Raw genomic sequence first — 18,381 nt, forward strand, 5'->3', positions numbered from 1 at the left:
TGGGGAGACAGGCTGATCAGGCTGATGGAGATGGTTAAGATATCTGTCTTGATCGGCACACACAGCCCTGGGTGATTCTGCTGCTGTGAATGACTTCAGACGGTTAGTCACCTCCTCCTGTCCTGGATTGCGTGCTACAGTCATCAGGCAGCAGCTCAAGGTCACACTCAGACAACAGGGAGTGGGGGTGCTCATGTGGCTGGGTGCTGATCTGGGTGTGCCAGCTCCTGCAGTGTTACTACAACGCTGTGCTTATACCAGGTAGAAGGCGGGAGGGCTCTTTGATCACTGTCTGTAAAACACTGATGCAGAACATATTGGATTTTCCTTAGAGCCATACCGAACGACATGACTGAAAATTCGAGATTCCGGGTCATTCGGAGGTTTAATAGGTACTACCAGCTGAGGTGTGTCGTTTAATTTACAGCTAAGAGCAGTCCAGTTTGTGGATACTGCAGTATGTATTTACAGCAGCCTTAAGGTCTTGTACCACAATCTCATTTCAAACCCCCATCAGCCAGTTGTGCTCTGGGGTTTGAGCATGTTGTGGTAGCTTGTCTGCTTCTCTGGCTGCAACAAGCTCCTCTTCTCTCCAGTGGAACTTTGTGATTGTCATCTTCAAGCATGTGAAATCAGGCTGTTCTGTCATGTAAGTGCAGATTTGGGGTGTGTGTGTATGTGCATGTGGTCCAGGACACAGAACTGTGCTTCTCTTCATGAGATCTATACTCTCACTCGTACTCAGTTCAATTCAATTCAAGGTGCTTTATTAGCATGATCGATGGGTACAATCAGTGTTGCCAAAGCAGATAAAAATAATTAAAAATAATGAAATTCAAATGAAACAACAAAAAATAAAAGTAAAATAAAATCTACAGACATATAACAGACATTAACAACAAAGACATATTATAAAATATTTACATATACTGTAGATATGTCTCTCTGTGGGTGTTCTCCATGAGATCTACACTCTCTCTCACTCTTACACTCTCTCTGTGGGTGTTGTCCATGAGATCTACACTCTCTCTCACTCTTACTCTCTCTGTGGGTGTTGTCCATGAGATCTACACTCTCTCTCACTCTTACACTCTCTCTGTGGGTGTTGTCCATGAGATCTACACTCTCTCTCACTCTTACTCTCTCTGTGGGTGTTGTCCATGAGATCTACACTCTCTCTCACTCTTACTCTCTCTGTGGGTGTTGTCCATGAGATCTACACTCTCTCTCACACTCTCTCTGTGGGTGTTGTCCATGAGATCTACACTCTCTCTCACTCTTACACTCTCTCTGTGGGTGTTGTCCATGAGATCTACACTCTCTCTCACTCTTACTCTCTCTGTGGGTGTTGTCCATGAGATCTACACTCTCTCTCACTCTTACACTCTCTCTGTGGGTGTTGTCCATGAGATCTACACTCTCTCTCACTCTTACTCTCTCTGTGGGTGTTGTCCATGAGATCTACACTCTCTCTCACTCTTACACTCTCTCTGTGGGTGTTGTCCATGAGATCTACACTCTGTTGCTCTCTGGACACTATATGCTCTGTCTGTGCTCCCTGATTCACTCCATGATGTTACTCTGTTAGTGCTCTTGCTCAGAGTGTTCAGCAGCCTGGACACTGAGGACTGCTCCTCACACAGCACCACCAGGGTGGTGTGCAGTGGGGCTTTCTCCTGGACTGCGGGCTCAGGCTGACACCATCTCTGAATCCTGCTGCTGGTTCTGGAGCCTGGCTCAGGTGGGTCAGCTGATTGTTGCTTTGCTCTGTCTTGCTGCAGCGAGAACTTCCTCATCCGCTGGGCCAGCACCGGCCTGCCGAAGGAGATCGAGAAGCTCAACAACCTGAAGGTCATCTTCACGGTGAGCCCCGCCGTGGCTGCTGTCCCTGTGGGTGGACGTGTCCAGGCCCTGGCTCAAGATCACCTCTCTGGGCTCCACGTGCTAGGCCTGGCTGTGCTGCAGCACAAATGTTTGTCCAGTTTTTGAACTTCAGATACACTGAATTTCATTTCCCAAACCATGACTATAAGAAAGATATCTATGAAAGTGGCCTGTTTCAGTGTGTTACAGTGAGTCCGTGTGTCATAGTAAATCAGTGTGTCAGTGTGTTACAGTGTTTCTGTATTGCAGTGTGTTACTGTGAGTCAGTGTGTCAGTGTGTTACTCTTTTTCTGTATCGCAAAGTGTCAGTGTGTTACTGTGAGTCGGTGTGTTACTGTGAGTCAGTGTGTTACTCTTTTTCTGTATTGCAATGTGTCAGTGTGTTACTGTGAGTCAGTGTGTCAGTGTGTTACTCTGTTTCTGTATCGCAAAGTGTCAGTGTGTTACTGTGAGTCGGTGTGTTACTGTGAGTCAGTGTGTTACTCTTTTTCTGTATTGCAATGTGTCAGTGTGTTACTGTGAGTCAGTGTGTCAGTGTAATACAATGAATCAGTGTGTCATAGTGAATCAGTGTGTAAGTGTGTTACAGTGTTTCTGTATAAGTGTGTGTCAGTGAATTACAGTGTTTCTGTATTGCAGCGTGTGTCAGCGTTAGTGTTTCTGTATCACAGCGTCAGTGTGTTACTGTATGGCAGTGTGTAAGTGTATTACAGTGTTACTGTATCGCAGCGTGTGTCAGCGTGTTACTGTGAGTCAGTGTGTCAGTGTGTTACTGGTGACAGCCGGAGTTTCTGTGAGTCAGTGACGTCTGCGTCTGTCCCCGCAGGACCTGGGGACGCGTGATCTGAGCCGGGAGCGGGTGCTGCTGGTGTGTCAGATTGTGCGCGTCGGCCGCATGGACCTGAAGGAGACCAACCCGCGCAAGGCCACGCTGGGGCTGCGGCGCCCCCTAGGGGTATCAGGTCAGGCACCACCCTGTCTGCTGCTGAACGCTGGTGTCTTTCTGTGCTTGTTTCTTTTCCCTTAAATGTTCGTGATCAGCCTCTGCCTCTGCTCTGCGCCTCACCTCTGTCCTCGCCCACGGACGCTCAGCACGCTCAGTCCCCTTCAGTCAGGGGGGGCTTTGTTTGGGGGTCTCCAAGGATATCGGTGAAATCAAGGTCAGAGCAGACTCGTGGACTAACACCAGGAAGCGCAAACTGCTGGCCATGAAAGGGTATACAGTTTTCTGTGCTTGAATAGATCAGTGATCAGCTAAGACATCTAGATTAACGTGACAATTCTGGTCACCGCCTTACAGAAGAGATAGTTGTGCTCTGGAATCGGTCCAGAGAAGAATGGCGTGAAGCATCACCAGGCCCAGAGGAACAGCACCTCTATCGCCTGTGAACAGGGGACTGAGCCATTAATGGAAATGCTCACTGGCGCTGATCAGCTGAGCCCACTGGGCTTCAGAGTCAATATTGGACCATGCGCCAGAGGACACAAGAGGAAACTCCATAGGAGTGCATGTAAGAGTACTGTGTGTTCGTAACATTTTAAATTCTGCACTTGTTAGCCTAACTTTGTTAGGCTTCCCCACAGTGGTGAGAAAATGAAAATGAGTTGATACACACTTCTGTTTTTCACCAACACTGCATCAGTTTTCCATTTTCTATTTATAGTTTGTTTTTGCTACCTCTGTGTTAGTCTTCACTGTCTACTTGAAACATCCGTTGCCAGGCGTTTGCAATCTTGAATTTTATCCAAATCTCTGAATTTTCTGTGCCACTTCTAGAGTTTCCTAATCCTCTTTTGTTTCACCTGTGAATGTCATTGCTTTACTGACTACAGATTGGACAAGACCCTTCTCATGACCAGCACTGTTAATCCTTATTCCTACCTTACTCTAGAGCCCATTAATAAAATAAGAATATGCTAAAGCATTGCAGGTGGAACAAATGTTGCAGATAAACAAGAAATACGATTGCAATTTGAAACTGTTGAAAAACTCTGAAACATCCCCTATTGAATACATCAGGCAGGTCATATTTTAAAACCTCTTTCCAAAAAGGAATTTGTCCCTGTTTGTATATCGCCCACAGAGTAACAGGCTGTGCATTTCACTTCCTGTGCTGGACTAATGTCTCCCCTGAATGTCCAACAGTGCAGCACCAGTCCAGCAATGATCAGGTGTTCACATGTGGAACAGGCAAGATGCACTCTGGAATCTGATGCCTTGGGTTCTTCAGTCAGTGTGTGTAGCTTTTGTGATTGTCCTCAGACCCCTGCGTGTCTCCACTCTTCAGTGCTCATCAGCACTGCTGTGTCTCCTGGAGCTCCTCTCTGTGATTGTCCTCAGACCCCTGTGTGTCTCCACTCTCCAGTGCTTGTCAGCACTGCTGTGTCTCCTGGAACTCCTCTTCTCTCTGTGATTGTCCTCAGACCCCTGCGTGTCTCCACTCTCCAGTGCTCGTGAGCACTGCTGTGTCTCCTGGAGCTCCTCTTCTCTCTGTGATTGTCCTCAGACCCCTGCGTGTCTCCATTCTCCAGTGCTCGTGAGCACTGCTGTGTCTCCTGGAGCTCCTCTTCTCTCTGTGATTGTCCTCAGACCCCTGCATGTCTCCACTCTCCAGTGCTCGTGACCACTGCTGTGTCTCCTGGAGCTCCTCTTCTCTCTGTGATTGTTTTCAGACCCCTGCGTGTCTCCATTCTCCAGTGCTCGTGAGCACTGCTGTGTCTCCTGGAGCTCCTCTTCTCTCTGTGATTGTCCTCAGACCCCTGCGTGTCTCCACTCTCCAGTACTCGTGAGCACTGCTGTGTCTCCTGGAGCTCCTCTCCTCTCTGTGATTGTCCTCAGACCCCTGCGTGTCTCCATTCTCCAGTGCTCGTAAGCAGTGACATTTCTCCCCATAGGAAGATTTAACTGTGGCACATGAGCACATCTCAAGCTATAGGAAGTGAGATTTTAAGAAAAGCAAGCAAAATATAACTGTTCAGGCAGGAAACTGTTAAGATTGGATTGTGTATCAACAGGTAGAACACAGTGAATTCTCATACCGGGGTCAGGAAATAATCTGGAAGCTCTGGTATTTTGGGACTATCATGTATAGACAGCTGTGTTGTCTTATAAATCTTATTTAGAGCTCCTGACCGTTAGATACGATCTAAGTAGCAGAAACACTGTGCTCTACAGACTCCTGCATACACATAGAAATAGATGTGATTATATAATCTGTGTCCTTTTAATTTTTTATGCAATCAGTCATTGAGCAATCAGTTAACACATAAATCAATAAGCATTCCCATGTGGGGAGTGTAGTTAGAGCAATATGAAGTTTACAACTCTTGAGTATGGCCAAGCATCGCTGTAATAAGAATACATTTTGACAAATTAGGCTTTTGATAGACCATTAATATTCTATGAGCTAAAAGAGATTGAACGGTGTAAAGTCAACACACATTCATCTCTACTGGAAAAATCAGCTTCACTTTCACAAGAGATAGATCTGTGCACAATTGAAAAACACATTTGATTTTCACAGTGCTGTTTATCCCTTACGTGTAGCCCTGTAATTAAGAGATACATTATTAATGTTGTTTGTCACTAGGTGCTGACTAATTAATGTGTTTGATTGCAGAGGTGTGATGAGAATAATTAGGAGACCCCTTGATGAGGGCAGATGAACAGCTTTGATAGTTGTGAGAGACAGTCTCTGTCTCACTTCCCAACACAGTTTCTGTCTGTTATCAGAGTCAGGAAACAGAGAAACTATTTGTGCCTGAAAAGTGTTTAAGAATAATATCAGGAAGGTGGCAGATGAGAGGGGAGCATTTGGCCCAGCTAGCTCATTTGTTTATTTTGTGTATCTGAAGATATATCCGAAGATCCAGCCAGCTGTTTCTTGACAGACTCCAGGGTGTCGCCCTGTGCAGTGTATTACAGGCTCCCTCAACCCTTTGTATGAGTGTGTGTCTCCTGTTCTCAGTTTAAAATGCATTTCCCTGTACTTTCCACCGGTGGTCTCTGGCTTGTGTGTCACTGCTGATTATGAAGAGGTTGGAATGACTATCACTGAATACTTGGATCAGGTCCCCTGGTAGTCTGGTAATTTGCACAAGACAAAATATTTCAATTTTTTGCTTGTCAGTGTGGGATGTTACAAGGACACTGGAATAAAGTCGGACTAATAGTAGGAACGTACACAAGAGGAGAATATAATTCATTATTATATTAGCAGCTTATTGATCTGAGATTCGCATTATCCACACTGCCTCCCTCTCTCTGGGCTCTAACATCTAGGCCCCTTTGTTTCTCTAGCAGTCTCTCACTTCCACTTCTGCTCTGCCTCTGCACCTCCCTCTCACTTTGTCCCTCAAGTACAACAAATTAATTTGCGGGGTGAATCTTGTTTTTTACAACCAGAAAAAAATTGATTCTGTCAAAATGTATCTTCCTTTTAAAGGTTACTGGTAGACGTGCAGCCCGCGGTGCACTGTGTGCTCAGAATTTTGCATGTCCTGCGGTAATCCACTCGAAATCTGCCTGTTAAGAAAGGCTTTGATCTGCAACTGTCGGCTGCTGTGTGTGTGTGCACGAGGAGTGAAGTCTGACACCGAATCGAGAGAGCAGACGTGCTATGATTCAGCCTCTGCCCAATCAATACACCCTGTAATCAAGACATTCCAAACCAAACTAGCTGGGAGATTTTAAACTGTTACTGTGCAATAAGCTCATTAACTGCACGTCGAAGATTAGACCTTTGAGCTTTGGACTGAAAAACCAGGGTTTTCAGAGTTCAGGTCCTGTAGCAACATTATTGTTTCCATGTTTGTCTTCTTTCTCCTCTCCTCCTGTGAAGACGGTCTTGTGATTTCACAGCAAGCTTTGCTGTTCCTTCAAGGACCGAACAGCGTTGCCGCTGGCATACTAAAAAGAACTTGAACACAGAAGTGCGGCTCGTATTCCAGGAGAGAGCGATCAGGCTCCCGTCTCGGCCGCCTGCTGGTGGAGGAGTCGGGCGCGCGCAGCATTAACACGCGGTTCACGTGCCTCAGGTCTCACTGCACCCAGAGTGGGGTCTTTGACATTGTAATCACAGCTATCATCTGGCTCAAGAGTGATCAGAGAGCTTGTGAAGGGAGCAATGAGTGTGTCCCTGCCCTCTTATCCTAGTGTGTGCCGAATCTGTGAGGCGTAGGACACAGCAGGACACAGCAGCTCCCTGCAGGGATGCAGAGTGGCACCGGGGTGCTGGGAACTTCTAAAGCCAAGCTGGAGGAGTCCAAGACAGGACAGAGCCACCTGCAGAGACAGCTGTCAGACTGGAGCAGAATGCTGGCTGGCCTTGCGCCTTGTGCCTTGTGCCTTTTGTGTAAGGCAGCTATGATGTCATGATATGTGAAGAGAGGATGAGTCCGTTCTGGGGCTGTGGAATCATCAGTTTTAATCGGGCACCTCTATGTTGTGCCAGGCTCTGCGGTGCACCCCAGATAGTCCATGAGGGTGGGGCCCCAGGGGTGGTCCCACAGCAGAGAGAGGTCTCTCTCCTTACCCTTCCTTCGCCCCCCCTCCTACCCCTGTCCATCGCCCTCCTCACTCAGCTGGCCGTGAAGAAGACACAGAGCCGCTCTTGGGCTGGGGGTGAACGCCATGTCCTTTCTGAGCCTCAAGGGTCAGAGGTGCTGTGTGGGTGCCGGTCCAGGGACCTGCACACCAGGAGCGCAGCGGCGCTCTGATCACCTGGCGACCCCTCTGATCGATGTTCATATTTCTGGCCAGGAGCAGCAGAGGGACCTGCTCCTGTGTTATTAAAATGCATGGCCGGCGGCCCTCCGTTCAGAAGCAGCTAGTTAAGGAGCTGTAATGAAAGCCCAGGAGCTGCTTCCCTTTTCGTTCGCTCATACATAAATAAATGACACATTACAGACTGAAGGGGAAGGAAAGCCGCGCGGCTCTGGAGCCGAGACGCTGATGAATAAGGAGCTGTGGCGCCGGCCTGCGCACAGGCCTGGGAGGAGTAATAGGTGTCATCCATCAAGGCTGGGACGATGGGTTTTCCAGGGCTGTCAGGGGCTCCATCAATCTGCCTGTGACCCCAGACGCTCTTCACAGCACTGCTGTCACTCTGAGCACACTGCAGCACGCTGCTCTCAATCTCCTGGTGCCAGGAGAGCCTGGGCACTGCCACACTGGGGAAACATGTCTCTATCCTCAGACCCGGACTCACTGTGTCTCTACTGGTCTTAGATCTGGACTCACTGTGTCTCTACTGGTCTCACTTTGTCTCTACTGGACTCACCGTGTCTCTACTGGTCTCACTTTGTTTCTACTGGACTCACTATGTCTCTACTGGTCTTAGATCTGGACTCTCTGAGTCTCTACTGGTTTTAGATCTGGACCCACTGTTTCTCTATCTTGCTGTAGACCTGGGATATTTATATTTTCTGAAAATTTAAGAAACTAAATGTCAGTCAAAATGAAATGCTGGACAAGCCCTTTGTTTATGCCTCTGTGTTCAACAAACAAAGTCATCCTTCTGATGATGGAGTAGATCCCTAGATCATGACCAAAATAAATTCTTCATGTATTCCACAATCATCTGTTGTCTGATATTCTCTGAGTTCGCTGATCCTCTGATCCTAACTGCAGAATATCCTGATCAGGTTCTGCATTCCTCTGGAAAATGAAAGCTGCCTTATTCCTGGCACATACCGTAGCTTAATACACTTCTGCGAGTGCGTCTCCCTGAACAAGACAAAGCCTGTTGTATCTCCCGTTAATAAAAGTACACATTGCTAATCTTCAGAAACCCGTTTCCACTAGACAGCTGTGCTGCGGTGGGATTTGCTGGTGTCAGGGACAGGCGCTGCGTCTGGCGTCTGGCAGGGTGTCACAGTCATTCCCACAGAAATGGGGGATTGAATCTGCCCCAGTGTCATGCCGAGCCTGCGGCTGGCCTGCGGCTGGGATGCGGGAGCACGGGCGAGGGATTTCTCCGGCTCTGTCGGTGCGTGCTCCCGCATGTGATCCCAGTGCAGGGCTCATGCTGGCCAGAGGGGGGCGCTGTCGGCCTGAACCCTGTGTCTGTCTTGCAGTGATGGACGTGACAGACATCCTCAAGGGGAAGGTGGAGAGTGATGAGGAGAAGCAGCACTTCATCCCTTTCCTGCAGTGAGTGGTCACCAGGGCACCGCATGTGTCATGGCCATGTGTGTTACTGTGTGTGTGTGTCACGGCCATGTGTGTTACCGGGTGTGTGTGCTACTGTGTGTGTGTGTCACAGCTTTGTGTGTTACTGTGTGTGTCACCGCCTGTGTATGTGTGTCACGGCCTTGTGTCACTGTGCAGGTGACCCTGGGGCAGCTCCCCTTACCTCCCCTCTCTCCCTGTTTCTGTGTCTCCCAGAGTGTCGGCTGAGAATGATTTCCTTCATGGTCTGATCAGGAAGGGGACAGAGGCCAAGGAGATCAACCACAAGGGCCAAGGTGGAGCTCAGAGCGTGCAGCAGCGAGACTCCAGGACCTGGGCGTCTCTGTCTGTCTCCACCTTCCCATTCTCTCTCTCTGCCTTTACATATCCTCATAAAGTTCTTCCTTTGCCATTCTTGTGCATGTTTCCTCATTTCTCTTCTGCTGTTCTTCAGCTGGGCCTTATCCTCCTCCTCCCTCCCCGCCTCTGTCTCCGCTCTCTGCAGGCCCTGCTCTGCCTGCCTCCCAGCCCGTTGCTGTGCTCAGCGGAGTGTGAAGCTATAGCAGGAACCAGATGTCAGGTATTGACAAGCTGTACCTGGGCGCCCCGTAATTAGAAAATAATAGAGATAAATGTCAGAACTCCCTGCCGCTGTAATCACTCACTCATCCTCTTCCAACAGCTACAAAACAGAAAGGCAGAGATTTAGGGTGCCGCTCCTGCTCCAGATGTTTTCTTTGGCAGAGCTTTCCTCCCGGCACAAGGGATACGTGACGAGGATTTGAGTATTTCTGCAGAAAACAGCTCTGCACGAGAAAGGCTTTAGTGACAGGGCACTGGCCCGAACCTTGTGCTGTGTAGCAGGGCGTGCTGGGGTGCAGTCTTGTAGGAGTTTGTGGGCTCTCTGCACGCTGTGGGAGCCCCAGGGGGTTGAAAAGGTCAGTTTCCGGGTAAAGGGCAAGCTCGGGTGACAGAAGGCCCAGGCGATCGTTCTGCTCTCCAGGAGTGGAGCTGGACTCTCCTGATTCGCAGCTGAGCACTGTGAGCACTCTGAGCACTGTGAGCACTCTGAAAACTGTGAGCACTCTGAGAACTGTGAGCACTCTGAGAACTGTGAGCACTCTGAGCACTCAGCTCTGTGAGCACTGTGAGCACTGTGAGCACTCTGAGCACTGTGAGCACTCTGAGCACTCAGCTCTGTGAGCACTGTGAGCACTGTGAGCACTCTGAGAACTGTGAGCACTCTGAGCACTCAGCTCTGTGAGCACTGTGAGCACTGTGAGCACTCTGAGCACTGTGAGCACTCTGAGCACTCAGCTCTGTGAGCACTGTGAGCACTGTGAGCACTCTGAGCACTGTGAGCACTCTGAGCACTCAGCTCTGTGAGCACTGTGAGCACTCTGAACACTGTGAGCACTCTGAGCACTTAGAGCACTCTGAGCACTGATCATATCATGGGGTCCCCACACAAAGGGAGGACTGAGTGTTGGTACCAGCAACCCCCACTGGCCAGTAAGAGGAGTGAAGCCCATCTTCACCCCTCTGTCGAGGAGGCACAGGCCCAGAGTTTTTATACTGTACCAGCGTCCCCCACTGGTCAGTAAGAAGAGTGGCACCAGGCCATGCCCACGAGAGGCGATCATGCTCTCGTCTGCAGTGCGCTGTGCCCCACCGGTGGACCTGCCCCCTCACTGCGGGGCGTGTGTGCTGTTGCAGGGCTGTGGGTGTCCCTCAGGATGCTGGAGGGGGACGTGCAGCAGGCCCGGAAGGAGCACCCCCACCTGGTGGACAGGAACACAGTGACGGCACGCAAGATGGGCTTCCCAGAGATCATCCTGCCAGGTGAGACAGGCCGAGACGCTGTGTGCAAGCAGGGGCTGGGTTTCGTGTCGGTGCAGAGCCCTGGTCATATTCCCCCCGCCTTCGCAAATATGACCATGGCATGAATATGATTGCGATGTTCTTAAATTGATTTCCTCTGAGGTGTTCTGAAGGAGTCTGTCTGCACTTTACTGTATAAAAGGTTTTTACTCCGAGAAAGCAGCTGTCCCAGGACACTGTCACTCAGCGGTGATGGTGATCGCTGTTGTCACTAGTGTCCCTCTGGTGGGGCCCCTGTGTCGCTCCTCCTCACAGTTGGTGAAGCAGAACGTGACACAGCACCAGCTGCAGAAGTGTAGCACATTTCACAGCGCAAGGTGCTGCAGGATAGGTCAGTGTTGCTCCAGCTCTGGACAGTGCAGAGCAGTTTGATGGTCTGTGGGAGCCAGACAGGAGGAGCAACTCAGCAAAGCGCATGATTGCTTACTTACATTCCAGGCCTGCGATACACTTCAGAATGATTATTTACACTCGTTGCCGCGCCAGACCGCTGCAGGCGTCCCCGCAGATGAATGAGATGTCACCATTCTCCCCGATCCGTGATGCAGCGCTCGGCTCAGTCAGTGCTAGGAAATCATAATCATCTTATCAGGGATTCTGCTCCCTTTCATGCCCGAGAGACGGGTTTGGAAGAGAGTAATGGATGGGAAATAGCAGGCCGTCGCCACGATGGGCTTGTCCGAGAGGAGAGTGGAAATCTCTCTCCAATCCAGGTCGCTGGTAAACAAGGCAGCGCAGCATCAGGGCTCGCAGGTGTGAGAGCAGAGTTATGAGGTCCTCAGAGAGAGCACAGATGTCCAGACACCCCTGGAGCAGCCTGGCAGTGGGGGCTGGACATTTTCAGACACACCTGGAAACCAGTCTGCTGTAAACAAGGGGAACTATGAATTCAGTTATGATGTTAAAGAATGGTAATATACTAAATCTAATACCAACACACATTTGTAGATAAAACATTGTTCATTTGAATTAAATTATTCATTTGAAAAGCTACATATCATTGCACATCATGGTCAGTGCTGTGACGAGACAGTGATCAGCACTGACCCATCGTGGTCATAGCTGTGATGGGACACTGGTCAATGTTGACCCATTGTGTGATGGGACACTGGTCAGCACTGACCTCTTGACTGCTGTTCCAGGTGATGTCAGGAATGACATCTACGTGACCCTGCTGGAGGGCGAGTTCGACAAGGGCAACAAGAGCACGCAGAAGAACGTGGAGGTGACCCTGGTGGTGTGCAATGAGGACGGCGAGGTGGTGCCGGTGAGGACACAGCACTACTGACATAGCGCCTCCGTTAATGAGACAGCACCCAGAGCCACAGTCTCTCCTGTTACTACTGTAGTGTCTCTGGCTCTGGCCATCCCTGGTCTCTGGCTGTGTCTGTCTCTGGTCTCTCTGGCTCCTGTGACTCTGGCTGTATCTGTCTCTGGTCTCTCTGGCTGTGTCTGTCTCTGGCTGTGTCTGTCTCTGGTCTCTCTGACTCCTGTGTCTCTGGTTGTGTCTGTCTCTGGTCTCTCTGGCTGGGTCTGTCTCTGGTCTCTCTGACTCCTGTGTCTCTGGCTGTGTCTGTCTCTGGTCTATCTGGCTCCTGTGTCTCTGGCTGTGTCTGTCTCTGGTCTATCTGGCTCTTGTGTCTCTGGCTGTGTCTGTCTCTGGTCTCTCTGGCTGGGTCTGTCTCTGGTCTCTCTGACTCCTGTGTCTCTGGCTGTGTCTGTCTCTGGTCTCGCTGACTCCTGTGACTCTGGCTGGGTCTGTCTCTGGTCTCTCTCTAAAGCACCACTTACTTTTTTTTTCGTGGCTAAAGTACATCCAGTGGTGAAGATGCCCCTCACTTCCGTCCTCTGAGTGAAGCAGTCCAGATCAAGGTGTCCTTCAAGTGAAGGCCCTTTGCAGGAGCAGGGCTCGCTCTGTTTCCTCAAGTGTTTAACAAAGTGCGGGTGTAGGAGTCCCCAGGGCGGGGATGTGCCCAGCAATCTTGGGACCAGCTGGTGACCACAGCCGGCCTCCAGGGGCTTGAACCCATGACCCTGAGTCCACCTGCCCCTGCGCTGCCAGGGTTAGCGCTGTCCCTATGCAGCCATGGCAGTCGTGGGTATGAACGGGCAAGACCTGCCTTAGCTCAGGACACCCCTGTCTCCGCAGAATGCCATCAGCCTGGGCGCGGGGGACCCCAGGGTCAGCGAGTACTGCTCGGTGGTCTACTACCAGCAGAGACACCAGCACTGGATGGAGACTGTCAAGGTGAGGCACACAGACATCTCCGGAATCTCTGAAACACAGGCGGGTCCCCAGGGGACCAAAGTCATTACATTCTAAACTTAATTGAATTTTTATTATTAATTCATTTTCTCAGTTGCTTCTCTCCTACGTGACCTACAGAGATTGCAGTCAATGATGTTTGCATTGCTAATGCCTGAAGCCTGGGCTACTGCTGCAGGCCTGATGTGGGGGAGCAGGGCCACACCCCCACTCCCTTCATCACAGTCAAACTCCTGAGCATGAGGAGTCATAATCACCTTCCTCTATCAGCATGAGGGATCACATTCACCTGCCCCAGGAGGGCTGGGCTTCAGACTCAAATGCACAATCTGAGAGTGAACACACTCTCAGATGTCAATGGCTGGTGTCAATGCTGTTCTCAGTGCATGGGCTCCAGATTGGCCTGTGTGCTGTGTCTGTGCTGATGTCTCTGTGGTTGCCCCCATAGGTGTCTATCCCCATTGAAGATGTGCAGAAGACTCACCTGCGCTTCACGTTCAAGCACCGCTCCTCCAGCGACAGTGAGTGAAGCCACAGCTCGGCGTGCTCTGGCCTCTGCATGCAGAAAAATTGGCGTCCTTGATGCTTATGTGTTTACTGCATGTGTTGCACAACACTGAACACAAAGCAGGGGGTGCACTAACAGCCCTCAGCAAGTCTAGGATCATGCGCGTGAAGAGCACTGTTGAGTGTCTGTGCCTGTCTGTTGAATTGGACTGCATGTCGCTTGAGCGTCTGTGTGCTGGACTGCGTGTCTGTCTAGTGTGTGTGTGGAGTATCTGGACTGTCTGGCGAGTGTGTGTGTGTGTGTGTGTGTGTGTGGAGTGTCTGGACTGTGTCTGGCGTGTGTGTGTGTGTGTGTCTGTGTGTGTGTGTGGGGTGTGTGTGTGTGTGGAGTGTGTGGACTGTGCCAAGCGAGTGTGTGTGTGGAGTGTGTGGACTGTGTCTGGCGAGTGTGTGTGTGGAGTGTGTGGACTGTCTGGCGAGTGTGTGTGTGGAGTGTGCCAAGCGAGTGTGTGTGTGGAGTGTGTGGACTGTGTCTGGCGAGTGTGTGTGTGGAGTGTCTGGACTGTGTCTGGCGAGTGTGTGTGTGGAGTGTGTGGACTGTCTGGCGAGTGTGTGTGTGGAGTGTGTGGACTGTGTCTGGCGAGTGTGTGTGTGGAGTGTGTGGACTGTGTCTGGCGAGTGTGTGTGTGGAGTGTCTGGACTGTGCCAAGCGAGTGTGTGTGTGGAGTGTGTGGACTGTGCCAAGCGAGTGTGTGTGTGCAGTGTGTGGACTGTGTCTGGCGAGTGTGTGTGTGGAGTGTGTGGACTGTGCCAAGTGAGTGTGTGTGTGGAGTGTGTGGACTGTGTCTGGCGAGTGTGTGTGTGTGGAGTGTGTGGACTGTCTGGCGAGTGTGTGTGTGGAGTGTGTGGACTGTGCCAAGCGAGTGTGTGTGTGGAGTGTGTGGACTGTGTCTGGCGAGTGTGTGTGTGGAGTGTGTGGACTGTGCCAAGCGAGTGTGTGTGTGGAGTGTGTGGACTGTGTCTGGCAAGTGTGTGTGTGGAGTGTGTGGACTGTGTCTGGCGAGTGTGTGTGTGGAGTGTGTGGACTGTGCCAAGCGAGTGTGTGTGTGGAGTGTGTGGACTGTCTGGCGAGTGTGTGTGTGGAGTGTGTGGACTGTGTCTGGCAAGTGTGTGTGTGGAGTGTGTGGACTGTGCCAAGCGAGTGTGTGTGTGGAGTGTGTGGACTGTGCCAAGTGAGTGTGTGTGTGGAGTGTGTGGACTGTCTGGCGAGTGTGTGTGTGGAGTGTGTGGACTGTGCCAAGCGAGTGTGTGTGTGGAGTGTGTGGACTGTCTGGCGAGTGTGTGTGTGGAGTGTGTGGACTGTGCCAAGCGAGTGTGTGTGTGGAGTGTGTGGACTGTCTGGCGAGTGTGTGTGTGGAGTGTGTAGACTGTGCCAAGCGAGTGTGTGTGTGGAGTGTGTGGACTGTGCCAAGTGAGTGTGTGTGTGGAGTGTGTGGACTGTCTGGCGAGTGTGTGTGTGGAGTGTGTGGACTGTGCCAAGCGAGTGTGTGTGTGGAGTGTGTGGACTGTGCCAAGTGAGTGTCCTCGATCTGGGTCGTGTTGTCGTCCCTGCTCTGACCGCGCTGCCCTGTTTCCCCCCAGGCAAGGACAAGGGCGAGCGGGTCTTTGCCATGGCGTACGTGCGACTGCTGCAGAAGGACGGCACCACCTTACGGGACGGGGAGCACCTGCTCATCCTGTACAAGGTGAGGCTCCGCGGGCCAGAGGGCACTGCTGCCTGCTGCGTCTGCTGGAGTCTGGGCTCCATGGGCCGGGTCCTCTGATCACGCAGCAGTTCTCAGTCCAGCTCGTGGGGGACTCCTGTGGCTGCTGGGTATTGTTCCTAATGGAGCCTCAGTCCCCAGGACTTGAGCAGGGGGATACTGTATGTTGTCTAGAGGTGAGGATACATCCATCATTTGTCAGCCAGCTTTGCTCTGGGAAACGGGCCCAGAAACAAGGCACCTGTCCTGGAGGCAGAGGGTGAGAGTGAATACAGACCCTGGGAAAAACAGCAGTTTAGAAACAAATATTCACCCAGTTGGAGCACCTGAAGACTGCGTCTGTGTTTCAGTATTTCTGTAAATTTAACATGGCCCTTTGTGCTCTGTTCAATTCTGAGTGTAGAAAATGAAAATATTCCCATTTCTGTGTTGCTGTCCTGTATAATGGTTGGGGAGTTTGATTTTCACCACACAGATTAGTTGAAATAAATCCTGCTACAGATTCGGAGAACCTCTGAAAAAGAATAGCTGATGCTCTTCAGTCAGGAGAAGGATACAAAACATCTATTAAATAAGTAAAGGTTGATTCCAGGCTGAAAAGAGAAGAAAGGAAACACAACCTTTCGGCTGTTGACCCTTCTTCAGGAAGTGAATTACATCTATTAAACTACAAATAAAAAGCTATCAGGACCATGGTGACTGTACTCAGGACCAGTTGTCCTGCCAGGATCTCAAGAGCAACCCAGAAAATCATCCATGGAGTCACAAACCTCCCAGAGTACCACGATCTGCAGAACGACTGAAGAATAAACTCTGTCTCTGTCTGGCTTGAGCATTTCAGCCATGATGAGAAGTATTATGTGTGGTGAAAACCAGACACTGCTTTCCTATATGACAGCAGGAGCTGAAGTGAGATTTTCCTACAAGGAACACTCAAATGTCACAGACTTGAAGAAGCTCTGTCATGAAAAATTCCTGAAAGCCGATTCAAACCTGGAGCTCCTGCAGTCATGTGTCTCAAGGAGGCGGACCGCAAGTATCATGTACATACTTACTTCATTAAGCATTGGTTAACACCACATTTCAAGTTGGAGGTTTATTTTTTCTCATCCCTGTAAATATTCTTATTAGCCGTTGAAAAAGAAGTTCAGGGTATCGGCCACCACAGCACAGCTGGGTGGCTTTTTCCTCTTTGGGTGAAAAGCAGCCCTCCTCCACCCTCTGGCTTTAATGCACTTGATGTAGAGTTCATTTGTTTCTTCACTGCAGACGTGCTCGTTCCCTGTTCATAAATATTCGTTTACATCACTGGGGGCAGACAGACAGCTGTCCACTGGACAGGAGTTTTGTAAAAGCACCCCAGTCTTCACGATGCCTACTGTTTCCTCAGCTGACGTTTCTTCATTGAATTACTGCCTGAAAAATCAAAAATCAAAACAGCTACAGTACACGGTTTAAGAATAGCCCTTGAATGCAACAGCTGCAACAGCAAAGGTTGGAACTTGAAGTGTTTCTCTCTCTCTGTGTCTGATGCTGTTTTGTATCAAATGAATTTTCTGTTCTCGAGCTCAGTTCTGCGCTTTGTTACTCACTGTTAATTCCGTCAAGACCCTCATCGGCAGGCTGCCTCAGGAAGACTGACCCCAATGGGGACACAGAGGGAGTCTTTTATCTAGGATACTAGGGGAAGAGACAGTGTAAGGAGACTTTAAGGCTGTGTGCAGCCAGCTCCCCTGCTCATGCTGTGAATGGGCTGTAATTGTTTTCAATTAGAGAGGTGCTGTTCTCGGGTTATCGAAGCCCTCGGTGTGTGTCCTGGCTGTTTGTGTTCGCTCCCACTTCATTTATCAACACCTCTGCTCGCCTGGAAACCAAATTGCCTTTTAATTGACTCGTAAAGTGCTGTGCCTGTCTCGCCCAGCCTGTTACAAGGTTAACTTGCACTGAGAGGAATTCATCAAGCAATTAAGAGCAGGGGAGAAAGCAGGGATCTCTTTGAATGGATGAGCAAATGATTGGAGGTGTGAGGAGCGATGTGTGCGTCTGCAGAGCCAGGCGGGCTGTGATCCAAACAGCAGAGCTGGCTGCTGCAGAAGACACTGCCCAGACAACACCTGGCTTAGACAGTTAAAACTAACACTCCATTGACACACACACCTGCTCTCTGTCTGTGCTCCACCTGAGTGCTCTGGACACCTCTGAGTCCTGCCTGTCCATTCACAGGCTCTCTGTCTGCTGCACCTGAGCTCTCTGGACACCTCTGATTCCTGCCTGCCCATTCACACCTGCTCTCTGTCTGCTGCACCTGAGCTCTCTGGACACCTCTGAGTCCTGCTTGTTCATTCACACCTGCTCTCTGTCTGCTGCACCTGAGCTCTCTGGACACCTCTGAGTCCTGCTTGTTCATTCACACCTGCTCTCTGTCTGTGCTGCACCTGAGCTCTCTGGACACCTCTGAGTCCTGCTTGTTCATTCACACCTGCTCTCTGTCTGTGCTGCACCTGAGCTCTCTGGACACCTCTGAGTCCTGCTTGTTCATTCACACCTGCTCTCTGTCTGTGCTGCACCTGAGCTCTCTGGACACCTCTGAGTTCTGCCTGTCCATTCACACCTGCTCTCTGTCTGCTGCACCTGAGCTCTCTGGACACCTCTGAGTCCTGCCTGCCCATTAACACCTGCTCTTTGTCTGTGCTGCACCTGAGCTCTCTGGACACCTCTGAGTCCTGCCTGTCCATTCACACCTGCTCTCTGTCTGTGCTGCACCTGAGCTCTCTGGACACCTCTGAGTCCTGCTTGTTCATTCACACCTGCTCTCTGTCTGTGCCAGCACACCTGGCAGTAAGCAAGCTAGCACAACCGGGGCTAGAAAGCAGGGAGCAGGATTAACAGAAGGTGAACAATGGACTTAT

The 18,381-nt window shown here is 50.5% G+C and overlaps 1 protein-coding gene across 2 annotated transcripts in view; it reads left to right on the forward strand.

Annotated features, from left to right (window-relative positions):
- Nucleotides 1–18,381, forward strand: part of LOC102698393 (dedicator of cytokinesis protein 2-like) — a 257,475-nt gene that overhangs the window by 20,765 nt on the left and 218,329 nt on the right. For both annotated transcript variants that reach the window (XM_069187590.1, XM_069187591.1), the window contains 9 exons: nucleotides 1,782–1,863; nucleotides 2,711–2,846; nucleotides 8,962–9,037; nucleotides 9,272–9,351; nucleotides 10,772–10,897; nucleotides 12,079–12,203; nucleotides 13,086–13,184; nucleotides 13,651–13,723; nucleotides 15,351–15,454. In XM_069187590.1, coding sequence (XP_069043691.1) covers nucleotides 1,782–1,863; nucleotides 2,711–2,846; nucleotides 8,962–9,037; nucleotides 9,272–9,351; nucleotides 10,772–10,897; nucleotides 12,079–12,203; nucleotides 13,086–13,184; nucleotides 13,651–13,723; nucleotides 15,351–15,454 — 901 coding nt within the window. The remainder of the gene's footprint in view (nucleotides 1–1,781; nucleotides 1,864–2,710; nucleotides 2,847–8,961; nucleotides 9,038–9,271; nucleotides 9,352–10,771; nucleotides 10,898–12,078; nucleotides 12,204–13,085; nucleotides 13,185–13,650; nucleotides 13,724–15,350; nucleotides 15,455–18,381) is intronic.

The sequence above is a fragment of the Lepisosteus oculatus genome, chromosome 3 (genome assembly GCF_040954835.1).
Source record: "Lepisosteus oculatus isolate fLepOcu1 chromosome 3, fLepOcu1.hap2, whole genome shotgun sequence".
In the NCBI taxonomy this organism is placed as follows: Eukaryota; Metazoa; Chordata; class Actinopteri; order Semionotiformes; family Lepisosteidae; genus Lepisosteus; species Lepisosteus oculatus.